Raw genomic sequence first — 14,307 nt, 5'->3', positions numbered from 1 at the left:
TGGGAGCATAGAGACATACAAAAGCTCCAGGCAAACATTTATATTCTTACCCATCATGCAGTACCATCAGGGAGGCATATGAATGGTCCAAATTAATTCTGCATCATGACAATGACCCCAAATGCAGCTAGAGTCTTAAAGAGCCATCTTCGGAAATATGATGAAGCAAACGTCCTGCAGTAAATGGTCAGGCCCCCACATAGCCCTGATTCCAACATCATGGAGTCAGTCTGGGATCACACGAAGCGACAAGACGGCACGGAGACAACCTAAATCCACATAAGAAAGATGGCAACTTCTTCAAGATGCTTGGAACAGTCGATCTGTCTTTCAAATCAAATCAAATCAAATTTTATTTGTATAGCGCCAAATCACAACAAAAGTCATCTCAGGACACTTTACAAAGTAAGGTCTAGACCTTACTGTTATCAACATTATTACATAGGGAAAACCCAACAAATCCCCCTTGAGCAAGCACTTGGCGACAGTGGGGAGGAAAAACTCCCTTTAATGGAAGAAACCTCCGACAGACCCCGGCTCTTGGTGGGCGGCCTTCTGCCTCGACCTGTTATTTCAGGTACTTTGAAAAACAGCATCTAACTCAAGTAACAAAGTACTTCTTCTAAATTAAGTCTTAATATTGTTGTGCATTGTTACATCATTAGTGTTGATATTTAGTGGTGGAAAGCTAACTGATTACATTTACTCAGGTACTGTACTCAAGCAAAGTGCAAATTTGAGGTATTTGTACTTTTGAGTATTTCCATTTTCTGCTACTTCATACATTTCAGAGGCAAATATGTACTTTTACACCACTGATATATTTGAAAAATGTAGTTAGTTACTTTTCAGAATCAGGTTAATAACACAAAATCCATAAGATCCACAGCAGTATATAAAGTAATTTAATTATTAGATTAAAATCTGATCATTAAAACAACATTTAGAGTAGTTAAAATTAGCTCTGTCTGTTCAAACTGCAACATTAAGCTATGCATAATGAATGTTTAGTTCTTCAAGTATATTTTGATGTAATGCTTTTGTACTTTCACTTATATAAGGCAGAGGTTTACTTGCAACAGAGTATTTTTGCACGGTGTTATTCCTACCTTTACAATTTTACTTAAGCAAAGGATCTGAATTCTTTTCCACCGTTGTTGGTATTGATTTGCATTTGTTTTAATAGTTAGTCTTGTTTCCGATTTGATTGAATTTTAATATACAAACGGTGTATTATAGATCTATTATATATTTTTCGTTACTAGTTTTGCTCGTTGGCTGCGCACAATAGTGTCACGTGGGTTGTGTCTATTGACGCGGTTCGCCAAATCTGCGCATGCGCATTAGTCGTGGTTCCGTAGCATTTTAGCCTACAAGCTAGTCAACACTGCGGGAAACTTAGTGTGGGGTTGTCCATTCACGAGCTTCTGGAAATTTCATCTCCCCGTCCCTTTTTCGCAGAACGTATTTCCCGATATCCAGTCGTTGTTTTTGTTATAGTCGTCTTTAAACGGAGCAAAAGCGACCCGACAGGGTTTTTCTTCGGTGGTTATATCTGCGGTCCTATCTGTGAGCTGCAGGTACCTGAAGGCACGCTGATGGCGGTCACTATCGAGGAGCTCTATCGTAACTACGGGATCCTTGCTGATGCTAAGGACAACCTCAGTCAGGTATGTATGAACCAACTTTCTCGTTTCTAAAACATTCTTGATCCAAGAGCTTTGTTGCCTTTCCATGGGCCCGCATTTTGGTATAGTGGTTGATAACTTTGTAAACGTAGTAGTTACATAACATTGTTGTGTGCGCGCTAAGCTAACTGCAGTTAGCCAACATAGCAACGAATACCGAGCTAACTAACAGACTCGCCATAGCGACCCTTTCAGGATAGGCGGTACTATCTTGACCCCTTGATCCTTAATTATACGTACGGCTTGTTACTCGCTTGCGAAATGTTTTCCATTCAAGCAGAAATCAGGAAAATTTTTAGTCCAGGTTATTGTGATTATGATATGATTATAATATAATGATAGGATGTTGTAATTAAAATTCAGCGTAGTACTTTTAAGTCAAGATGATTTTTGCAGTTTGATGAGAACTTTTGCACTGCTGAGCTGACAGATTTAAATCGAAACAAAGTAGGATAAATAATGTACTTCACCTCTTCACTTAGCTGTGGTTATTTTGCACATGATGCACGTTATCGTCTTTAGGACAGTGAATTGGCAGGTTTTAGTCGTTTTATAAGTCAAGGTATCTGTAGCATCAATTTGTGCCTTCTGTATACAGTATAATAACAGACTTCCGTAAAATATAACCAATCAGCTATGTTTGAAAAGCACAGAATGTCGTTTAAAGCACTTGCTGTTCTCATAGTCTTTATAGAATTCCCCAAAGAAATGTCTAATCTAAGACCCGTTTACCAAGCTGCTGCTCTGTTTCCAAAATCAGTGTTATGTCACCAGGGTCATTTTGTCAGACTTCAGACAGCTCCCTCCGGAACCACATGGGACAGCAAACAAGTTTTCACACACTGAGGAGTACTTGTCACGATTACTGAGCTGAAATGAACTTTGTAAAATCTGTGTGGTCCTGTGTGGTTCGTGAAAGTACAAAATCTGTAAAATTTGTTGATGCATAGGTGCATCAAATGATGATCATACACCAGTGCAGTGACCATTCCGTCCTCAGACAGGCTAGTTTCAACATTCCCACATCACTCCAGTAACTGGTTTTCTGTATAACCAGCTGAATTGGTTACATCCAGGTACACTTAAGGGTACCACACGCAGCATCATGTCACAACTTGTCATGTGACACGCATCACAGGACTCCCGTAACTTGCACCAGGAGTGTCGTTAAATTCAGTGCAGGACTACCGAAATGAATGAATACTTCAATATTTTATGCTTTTGACACACGTCGACACTGGGGAAAATAGTATAGTAGCGTTGACGCGTCAGCCCACAATGGTGCACGTCAATTCACCACCGGTATGTGGGCTTTCACTGAAAATAATGGGTATGGGTTTTTATTGATGTGCGTCACACGACATTCTGTGTGGTGCGCTTTAGTGTTCCAAACAGCACCAACTTTTTAAAAACTTAGCTCTTCCAGTGAATATTAATTGATAGTCTTTGCTTTGTTCTGAATCTGTAGCATAAAGATGCCTACCAAGTCATCCTGGATGGTGTGAAGGGTGGCCCTAAGGAGAAGCGCCTGGCAGCACAGTTTATTCCAAAGTTCTTTTGCAGCTTTCCAGAACTGGCTGATGCAGCCATTAATGCTCAACTTGATCTTTGTGAAGATGAAGATGTGTCAGTGAGTATTAAAGGACACAGACAGGAGGTTCTCTTGTTCTTCAATTTCACTAAGCTAAAATTGAAAATTTTACATGTTCCTAAGTTGATTTGGAGTTTTCTCCTTTGAATGGATTCACAATTGTCATTTTTATTTTATCATACCTTCCTCTGTGTGTGTATGTATTCGTCTTTGTCCAGATTCGACGGCAGGCCATCAAGGAGCTCCCACGGTTTGCTACTGGGGAGAACATCCTCAGAGTTGCAGACATTCTCACTCAGCTCCTTCAGACAGGTGTTGGATTGAGTTGGTTTTGAATGTTAGGGTTGTAACTATCATTGTTATCATCATTATCAATTAATGCTGGATCAATCTAGAACCATTAAACGGTTCACATTATAAATATACTCACTTTGTTTACCTTCTATTCTGGTAATATTCTGGTAATTATTCTGTACAGCACCTTGGTGTCTTGATTCTAATGTTTAATCTCTTTATTGTTTAAGATTGATAATGTTGATTACTGACAAATCAAATTTTTGTGCTTTCAGATGATACAGCTGAGTTCAATCAAGTGAATGTCGCACTTATTTCTATCTTCAAGATGGATGCTAAGGGTAAGTGTTGTTTTCCCTGCTGAGAGACAAATATCTCTCCCATATGGCTGTCATTCATTCAATCCAGTTCAGAACTGTGCTGCAAAAAGAAACTAGCACCAGTCTTTCTCTGTGGTCCCCTCTGAACTGCTAATTCCAGAGTGAGATTTGTTTGTACTTGTTGGAACCAGTATTGGTTTGTTAAGGACTTTGCCAGTGGCCATGTGAAATAAATGTAGCTAGGCCAGTGTTTTTGTTTTGTTTTGGGTGACTGCTCACAGGACCTTCCTTTATACAAGCTGTGTTCCATTTGCCCTTGCCAGCGTGGCGTTTGTTACGTGGTGTATTTTAAATGAATGGAGACCATTCCCAACCAGCACAAGTAGCACCCTGCTGGTCAGGTTTTGAGGCACACCCACAGACACCTGTGTGAATTTTATTAACTAATTCTATAAGTATGCATCTTTTTTCATTCAGTAGATTTGAAGGAGTCAGTTTAATATTTAAGACTATGTCCAGAATATTATATAATGTCATGAATGTATGTCTCCAGAGTTGCTCAACTTACTGAAACCAGTGCTCAAATTGTACTCTTTTGTAACTGTGAGATATTAATTGGTTAACTTAATGTGTATTTATTGATTGTTACATCCCTAGTTCTGACTGGAACTAGTAGTTTGTGCTAATTCACTTGCACTGACTCAAGCCCATCTATTTTCTTTGTCCAGGTACTCTTGGAGGCCTCTTTTCTCAAATCCTGCAGGGGGAGGACATAGTACGGGAACGGGCAATCAAGTTTCTGTCAACCAAACTAAAGACTCTTCCAGAGGACATCATGACAAAGGAAGTGGAGGAATACATCTTCACAGAGACAAAGAAGGTTGGCACATAGTGTGGGATTGATCAGTGATCTTTGATCATTGTTGAGTGATCGTTTTCTGTGTCATTCTGAATGTAACAGAGGTACTTTACATTAAACTACACCACACTACATGGTGTACTTGAATTAGGATGTGTTAAGATTGCTACTGGCAAAAGCTGGTGGTTTTGATTGTGGCTGGTAATTTTGCTGCTGCTTCTTCATGGAGGTGTCGTCTGCAACATGTGTGAAAATTTACATTTGATTTGTAGATTAGTAAAGTTTGTAAATACATAAACTCTCCTATTGCAATGTAGTAAATCAAATTTATAGGCTAAGGATTTTGTTAACATTGAAAAATATGTGGATCACATGCTATCTTGGCTGAAACTTTGGCTGATTTATTCCTTCTTCTGTAAAACAAAACAAAATAAAAAACAAATAAAATAAAACCAGTCTTGTCTTGTGACTGACACTGGTAGAGGGAGTTCAGACGGTGGTGGATGTTGGCCTGTATAAAAATGGACAACAACACATGTTCAGAGTTTCTTGTCTCTTTCCTTCTGCCTCCTCAGGTGCTGGAGGACGTGACAGGAGAGGAGTTTGTGCTGTTGATGCGTGTGGTGTCGGGCCTGCGAGTGCTGCAGACGGTGAATGGGCGGCAGCAGCTGGTGGAGCTGGTGGTGGAACAGGCTTTCCTGGAACAGGCCCTCAATCCAGCTGATCCTGACACTGTTGACCGCCTGCTCCAATGCACACGCCAGGCCCTGCCCCTGTTCTCTGTGAGTAAATCAACACACACAATCAGCCAAGTTAATCATAATGTCTCAACATATAAACAGAAGCATCTGGTGTGCAAATTTTTTGTTACCTTAAATTTGTGACTGTGCAAAAATGTTTCTCATTTGTTAGCATTACAACAATAGTGTGTCGAGCCACATATCTGCTCTTTGCTTGGGTGAGGACAGGGCTCAGGGATGCTTTTTGTTAAGGGGAGGTTAGGTCTGGAAAATGGTGTTGCTTATTGTGGGGCTCTGAAGATTTATGACAGCATGGCCTGAAACAGGTCTTAAAATAGATTGAATTTAACGTCATGATTTCTGAATACACTCTGCTACATGCTTGTTACATACAACTTATGTCTATTCAGAAACATGACATACACGCGGCTGCCATCACTAAAGCTGAAAGTCTTTGAGTCACTTGTAAGACTATCCAGTTTATGGTTGTGAAACATTTTAGAAGCTGGACCCTAAGAATATTCTACATATTTGCTTGATTAACCAATTAACAAGATAGCTGCTGATTTTAGATTTGTTCATCTTATAGACATACATCGAGGCTTACTGTAAATTAAATTTGAATTAATCCAAGGTTTCTCCTTTCTTCTAGAAAAATGTCCATTCCACACGTTTTGTAACCTACTTTTGTGAACACGTCCTGCCCAACCTCAGCACCCTGACTAGTCCTGTGGCTGATCTGGACATTCAGCTGGAGGTGAGTTCCTCATTTTACTGTGGTCGTGGGTTGACTCGATGAACAAAGAAGAAATCTTAGGTTGTCCTTTCAGTCAAATATGATTTTATTTCAGATAGAATTAAGGTTGATTCTACTCTGGGTCACCATGGCCTCACTAATCATTAGATGTCCTGGGTCTCATCACCCTGTTGCTGCACCGAGAACACTGATTAACCAAAAACATTTTATGTTTATTAATGTATGCTATTTGTCACATTATGTGATCTCATCTTCACCAAAGTGAAATGGGTATGTTTAATAAAGACATGAAAAATTATGGCTGTTTGTGTTTTATCAGCTTATAAATATTGTGCGTTGATATTTGTGACTTTTGTGAAGATCAGATCACATCTCATGACCACTTTATGCAGAAAACTGAAAACAGTGCCATTACATTTTCTTGTGACTGTACATACTGTGAGACAACATGTTAACTTAAGCCCCTTTCAGATATGGTACCTGGGGAATTTCATTGCTACATGTAGCCATATAGTAATTGCTTTTTGGCGTTCAAACATAAAGCTGCGGTGCTTGAAGTTCCCAGTACGTCTTTGTTCAAACATAGTAGGGCCTAGCCAGGTACAGCCGCAACATTATGCTAGACAGACACACCGTTATTCTTCTGCGTGGAGGTGGAGCAGACCTTTGATTTCCAGCCATTCAGTGTTGGCTCATGCCACTAAACTGTTTTCTCTGTACCTGTTCAAAATGCTTTTTGTACTAGCTAGTAAAGCTACTTTCTTTTTATTTTTATGTCCAAATTTCGCTATCTGCCTGACATATACTGCTAAGAGCGAGCAGCGGTGGTCAGGCGAACTATATAGTGAATGAAGACAGAAAGCTGCATTAGCCAGAACAAAGCAGTGAAAGAGAAAATGTTTTGTTGTGCTGTAGAATTGCCATCATCTTTATAGGACCTTTACTAGAAATTTGACCACTTTAGTACATACTTATAGCCAGTAAGAACATAGCTGGCTATTTACCTCAACTCGACCAGGTAAAACTTTGCAAGCCATGCAACACAGCGCTTTGTTCAGACATGACGTCTAGACATGAAGTAACAGGCAAATACTTGGCTAGGGGTGCATGTCTGAAAGGGGCTTTAATGCATCACATATATAGATCAGTGACTGGAATAATTTATTTCAACTTTTATAGAGCTGGGAATGTAGTTCCTAGTCTGTCAGGGTGATTTTATTGTAACACACGTAAAGTAAGAATCAGATTTTTCACAGCAAAAAGTGAATGTGGCCATTGGATAAAAGGACTAGAGACTAGATTCACAGCCTGGATTGATTCAGCCTGAATCAGCACTTCTGTTCTTGAGAGGCCTGATGAATATGGCCACTGGTGTGAGGTCGATACTCCTAATGTCTGACATTTGGTGAGCAGTCGTTGTAGTAAACAAAGTCAACGTGGCAGCCACCTGTCAGAAGTGTCAGCCAACCGCATGTTGTTAACGGGCCATTAGTCTGCACCACGCAACACTGTTTGTCATTAGCAGTGCACATTACACAGTGTAAGGGGATCTGCTGAGCTGTGTGTGTGTGTGTGTGTGTGTGTGTGTGTGTGTGTAGGTGCTGAAGCTGCTGGCTGAGATGAGTCCATTCTGTGGAGACATGGAAAAGCTGGAGGCCAACCTCAACATGCTGTTTACCAAGCTGTTGGTGAGAACGGATTGTCCTGTTGGTTGTAGAAATGCACATGCACCCCCTCCACCACCGCACTGAGCCAGTCTAAGATTTTCCTACTCTGTCTCGCATTTCCTTTTTACATTTATATTGTTGCACACATGCATCAGAGCTCGACTTGTTCACTCTGTCTTGTTCTGGTGTTTAAACCAACAGTCCTTTTTAAGAGCCTGCATTTTTACCTCTACTACCATCAGAGTTCTGAAAGGCAAGCGGAATTTACTGACATGTCCTTTGTAGCTGTATATAAAATACAAAAAGGTTTTTGTAATCAGCTAGGGTAGTTAAAACAGTGGCCTTAATAATAACCATTCCCAAATTTTCTGAGCCATTATTATCCATTTTGCATGTCAGGGGTTCCAGTGCAGGCTCCCTAAAAGTTGTTAAAATAAATACTGGTAGATTAAACAATAATCCCATATGTCCCTTGGTTCTTGTAAACCCTAATGGCCCAAAACAGTTTGACAGTCAAGGAGGGGTAACAAAAAGGTTCCAGTTATGATTATTCATGTTTGCTTTGTTTGTTTAGGAGTTCATGCCTCTACCACCAGAAGAGGTGGAGAACGGTGAGAACTCAGCAAGCGAGGAGCCCAAACTGCAGTTCAGCTATGTGGAGTGTCTCCTCTTCAGCTTCCACCAGCTGGGCAAGAAGCTGCCGGACTTCCTCCTCGACAAAGTGGATGCCGAGCACCTCAAAGACTTTAAGATCAGGTGAAGGAATGTCCCACACACAGTGTCCAGGAATAAATGTAGTGAAATTTGTGAGCTCATACCAAAGTGTTTAGCTTAAGAAAAGATCGCCTTGGTTATTTTAAAGGGAAAAAAAGACCACTTTTCACATGGACATGAATGTGATTTGTGTTTTAACAGGTTACAGTACTTTGCCAGAGGCCTGCAGGTTTACATCCGACAGCTGCGAGTAGCACTGCAAGGCAAGACAGGAGATGCTCTGAAGACAGAAGAGGTAATAACTACTGTCAACATCACAATTGAGAGCTCAGCTGAAGTAGAAACTTCGTTTGTTGCTCTATGTGCTCACAGTCCTTCTGAAAAATATCTCAAAAACTTACTGTGTGTGTGTGTATTACCAGAACAAGATCAAAGTGGTGGCCCTCAAGATCACAAACAACATCAATGTTCTTATCAAGGTAAGGTTTTTGGTCACATACAGTGGTTGACCAGAAGAACCAGTGCCTGTGCAATGAAATGCAGTGCAACAGCCTTTAAATTGTTCTGTTTTATCCAGGCTACTGCTTAAGTTGTGTATGTGTGTGTGGTAGATTTTAATGCCTCCACACCTTGCATAGCTGTGGTCTGATGTGTTATGTTCTTGGATTATCAGTCGGTCCAATTCTCGTGAAAGTGCTATCTCATGAACGCCTTAAGGCACTAATTTGGCACACACATCCCCATAGATTGGACCATGGACTGATTAGATTTTAATGGTCAAAGGTCAGGATCATGTTGTCTTCCTGTCCGTTGCATTCCTGGAAATGTGATTGGTTGGCGGGTGGATGTTGATCGCTGTTGTTTACACAGCTAACACGATTTTTTAAAAATGACAGTGGTGCTGCAGTCAACGTACACGTATGTCCTTCGTGGACTGTGCTCGGAGAGTACCTATCCTGAAGTAGGAGGTAAAAAGTCTCTCAAAACAGCGTTCTCAGAACTATTATTGTTCTCAGTCCTGCGGTGCGGACATACAAATATAGGGGTGTTTTGTCCAACAGTTCTAAAGACTATGAAAATTTCCTCCAGTCCAAAACTGCTTCTTCTCATAGTGTCCTCTCCAGCTGACAGTTTTCTTTGTCCCAGAGGAATTCTTTTTTGTATGGACTGTTGTATTTTAACCAGTTTCTCTTTTTCTGGTCACCTGGTGTCAGCAATATATGCACCCTGTACTATAACAAATGGCTTTTTTGGTCTTAAACTCTCTTTTCTTGCAGGATCTTTTCCACAACCCTCCGTCATACAAGAGCACAGTCACCCTCTCCTGGAAACCCGTCCAGAAGACAGAGGCAGCAGCGTAAGTCTGCTCCTGCTTCTCGTTGCTGGTGTCTCAGAGCTGATAGAAACACCTTTGATTTAGCTGTCGGAAACCGAACACACAGCAGCACTAGGTCATCATCTGTTTTTCTTTTGTTTTAGGCCCAAGCGTCCGTCAGGTGAGGAGATGGGCTCTGGTGGCAGCACAAAAAAACAAATCTCTCCTCTGCCTCGGAGGGACACTCGGCAAATCTACAATCCGCCCAGCGGCAAGTACAGCGCCTCCATTGGCAATTTTAGCTATGGTGAGGAACACCGAAAACTGTTGTGCAGCATGTTGGACTCATCTGTGATTTAGCTAATTCAACTACGGTTAACAATTTTTCTACTCACATCTGGCTCTGTGAGGGCTTGTTCGAAGGTTTGGTTACAACTAAATTCTCAGAAAAACATCACTGGTTATGAAATTTGTTAAAACTACTCTCCTTAAAATGTCCTAGTTTTCAAATGCTTACCCTCTGTAGGTTTGAAGGTGGCTCTGAAAGCCTGTAGCTTGTTTTTTAGTAGAGGACACAGTACCTAAACAGGTTCCAGTGGCAAAGTCACTACAAAAAAGCATAAATCTTATCAAAATATAAAATAAAAAAATAGCAAACAAAACAAGATCTCATTAGCAAAACCAGTCAAGAGATAAACCAGCCACTCTTTCTTTTATAATCGTAGTGATATGTATGCTGGTCCTGTAAGTTAAATGAAATTGCAGTACAGAAATGCCAGACATCTTTTGAGGTCACTGTTAGATTTGGTCCACCAGGGAGCAGCCCTGCTCACTACATGTCTCTGCAGCCAAATGTAATGACTCATTATCAAAAATAATATCGATATTACCCGTTACCCAATTTAAATATCAGTAAGTAATAATATGTGAACGGTTTGTTTTCATCACTCTGTGACTCCAGAGCGTGGCGGCTTCAGGGGAGGCAGAGGACGAGGCTTTGGAGCCAGAGGCAACAGGAGCCGAGGCCGAATCTACTAACACACAAACACACACACAGTACACAATTCTCCCCCAAACAGCACCACATCAAGATCGTTCCACACCAAGATGGACTGTTTGTCACTTACCCATGAATTTGCTTTTGTTTAGTTTTGTTTTTGTTTTTGTTTTTACTGGTCTCCACATCTTTTTATACTTTCCAAGACATACAAGTTTTTTTGTTTGTTTGTTCAGAGGAGGGTGGGGGTTTGGTTTCCTGTCTCCAGAACACCAGACAACGGGGGCTCAGGCGTTTCTAGCTACCATTTCAACATTGACTCCCTGTATACCTCTTGGAATCAAGAAAACCTTTCATTTTTTTAATTATGATTGTGTGTATTTTTGTCAAACACAAGACTGCCAAGTTGTATGTGATCTTTTTTTTATCAGCTTATTGTAGGAAACATGTTAACAAAATCTTCTAGCATTTTATTTAATCTTTTCCTTTTTTATTAGAGCTTTAGTTGAATTGGCAGACTGTACAACTTTGTATGAAACAGTGATGTTTTATTGGATTTTTATCATAAACCTGTATGGAAGTATGGACTTCTGTCCTTTTACTTGTTTAGGTACGTGGAACACTGCAATTGTTAATCTCAGTCTGGGATCAAGACAAAGATCCAATTTTGCCACTTCAGATTTTCTGAATACAAAACTTGACTTGTGCATTCAGAACCTTTTCCAGACTTAAATTCCTCCTCCCTCACCATCCATTCACTTGCTCACCCACCCATTCATCCCATTTATCCTTCCCAGCCTCCTGTCTTTCCTTTTTCCCTCCAGTTCCATTTGTACTCACCTATATATGTAGCAAAACAGAATGAAGAAGGTAATTTTAGCACTGGCATCTACATTTAGAATACTCACATACACAAACATGCCTTTTCTGCTGCTGCTTCCCTACTCCTTCCTCCTCTTTGTGTGTGGATGTGTGTGTGTGTGTGTGTGTGTTGAGGTGCTGGGGGTGGGCTTGTCTGCTTTGAAGTAGAAAAAAGTAGAATCAGCTCTCAATAATTGAAGGAGCTATAAATAGTTGCCGCCATGTTTAGAGAACTTTATTTTGCACAGGCTGGCGGTGGAGGCTCTGTTTGCTTTGTGCATGTTCAGTCATGTGCACATTTTCCTACACACAAACATCTTTATTCTACTCTTAATAGGACCTTCCAGCAACTCCAGTCATTCCACTTAAACACAAGACAAAATTAAATTGAATCTGTGACTTTAGACCAAAGCTCTAATCTTGAGTACTGCACCAAAACTACTTCATGTAGTTCTAATGGCTTTGCTGATCAGACCTGATCAAAATCCAGATTTAAATATAAACTATTTAGCATTTAGAGTTTGCATTCAGTTTTAATGTCTGGGTATTCCAGAGATCAGAATTGTAATCTATGCATAAAACAACTAAACAGCTCAGTGGGTGCTGCAGGTCTGGATGTGTGCTGCTGTGTGTAGGTGGATGCTGAGGAGGAGGAGGGCGCTCAAACTCTGTTTTCTCCATTGATTAAGGCAGTGTCTGACCCAGGCAACTGAATCCTTTTAACTCTGATAGACGACACAAAAATCTCCAAATCATTAATGTACAAGGGACATGTTAATGAAATAGGACTAGTTCAGCACAAAGCGACAGTAAGGGTATTTGTCTCTTATGGGAAGCTTCAACGCCCTCAAAAATGGTGCAGAAGCTCACGTTGTATTTAAAGAAACTACAGAACGAGTTCAGTTTATTAGCGATGAACTGGAAGATAAAGCACGAACTCATTTGGTCATCCTCTTACATGCCAGGTAAAGTTTGCCAGTGATTTTCAGTTCAATAATAATAATAGGATGAATGTATTTGGCAAAAAAACAACGTAATTTTAAGATGAGATCTGATTAGAAATGCAGGATGTCGATGTTCGTGTACACTGGAATTCGCTTTACGACCTGGTTGAATAATAGAGCATCCATGCAGAACTGGCTCGTTCATCTACAGATTGTCCCGTGTCTTGGCAGAGTCTTCCCTTTAGAGGGCGATCCAGACCAGGGTTTTCCTCTCAAGGTGGCCAGATCTATTTTTATCCCCACCGAAAGAACCACTTAAAGCGTTCATGATGCCTTTTTGTCTCTCTTTGTATTTCTGCTCGGGTTAAGGCGCATGGGCGCGCACTGCGATCCAGGGGAGCAATGCGCAGACGAAGCAGAAAAAATGATTTAAATCACATCCTCCCTTTTTTTTATGGCCTAGACTGAAAATATTTAAGAGCCTTGTGTGTTTGTTAGTACTGTGCTGAATCAGTGCTGGAATGAACTAAGGTTTCAGCACCGACGGTTCACAAACGTCATATTATCTGGTTGTTTTCATACCGTATCTGTGTTTGAATGTGAAGTCACTGTCTTCTGTGATACAGTACTGAATCTTAATATTGTACGAATTTGTTTATAATGCATTAATTTGTGCTTTGCGTTCGTTTCCTATTGTACTAATTTGATATTTTATCCTTACTTCCGTGCTTTTTTGCAGAGATACTCCACATATCCTGACACAGGCATCATGGTGCGTTTAAGTTCCACGTTTAAAATCTCCTTTCCCGACAGTAGGGGGCGGTATGCAACCGATTTTAAACCCTCTCGTCATTGATCGTGACCAGGTATTTCCCAAACCAGCCCGCCAGTCAGCCAGCCAGTGCCAGGCACATGCACTTGCACGCGCGGACACACGCATACAGCGGAGCTGAAAATAATCAGGTGGTGGAGGAGTAGTGGGCGGCTGCAGTGGGTGAGGAAGCGAAGACGACCCTGAGAGAAAGAGAAAAGGAAGGAGTCCATGTGAGAGCAGAAGTGAAGGCAAATCAATAGTCCTGAAGCACTTGGTGGAACTCAATGGGTTTCCTCACTTTATTACCAACATTTGGGAGGGGGTGTTGGTGGCAGTGATAAAACAAGGACTCCATGAGGCAAAATCTACACTTGGCATGAATGGGTGTCTGTTTCTTGCAAGTTCACAATGGTATTAATAATCTAGTAGTTACAATAGGTCCTATATTTCATGATGTTTCAGAAATGTTCTTAGTGTTGTATGACGTCAGGCCACACGCTGTATTTGTGGACTGTGCATTCAGGTGTCTCCCTTCTCTCTATGTTGTTCTGGTTACATTCAGTGTTGCTTTATTATTAATATTATTATTGTTATTATTTGAAAAACAGAACAGCATCAGTCCATGACTAGTGCCCTGACGAAAGGTGATGTGGCTGGCTAATGTTGAACCTGTGGTGGTTTAGTGCCAAACTGCCTTTTTGTTTACATCTGGTCGACAACATTTATGGCTGTAATTACAAATTTAA

At 40.7% G+C, this 14,307-nt stretch overlaps 1 protein-coding gene across 1 annotated transcript; it reads left to right on the top strand.

The window, feature by feature from the left end:
- The first annotated feature begins 1,329 nt into the window (after positions 1 to 1,329).
- api5 (apoptosis inhibitor 5) lies at positions 1,330 to 11,527 on the top strand. Its single transcript, XM_020625512.1, has 14 exons — positions 1,330 to 1,670; positions 3,157 to 3,318; positions 3,498 to 3,591; positions 3,849 to 3,914; positions 4,622 to 4,773; positions 5,328 to 5,534; positions 6,145 to 6,249; positions 7,848 to 7,937; positions 8,491 to 8,672; positions 8,832 to 8,925; positions 9,053 to 9,109; positions 9,908 to 9,987; positions 10,110 to 10,252; positions 10,907 to 11,527. The coding sequence occupies exons 1-14, from the start codon at positions 1,599 to 1,601 to the stop codon at positions 10,981 to 10,983; spliced, it is 1,581 nt and encodes a 526-aa protein (XP_020481168.1). The 5' UTR covers positions 1,330 to 1,598; the 3' UTR covers positions 10,984 to 11,527.
- The last annotated feature ends 2,780 nt before the right edge of the window (positions 11,528 to 14,307 follow it).

Source organism: Monopterus albus, unplaced genomic scaffold (assembly GCF_001952655.1).
Source record: "Monopterus albus unplaced genomic scaffold, M_albus_1.0 scaffold7.1, whole genome shotgun sequence".
In the NCBI taxonomy this organism is placed as follows: Eukaryota; Metazoa; Chordata; class Actinopteri; order Synbranchiformes; family Synbranchidae; genus Monopterus; species Monopterus albus.
This window is presented reverse-complemented; position numbering and strand designations above follow the sequence as displayed.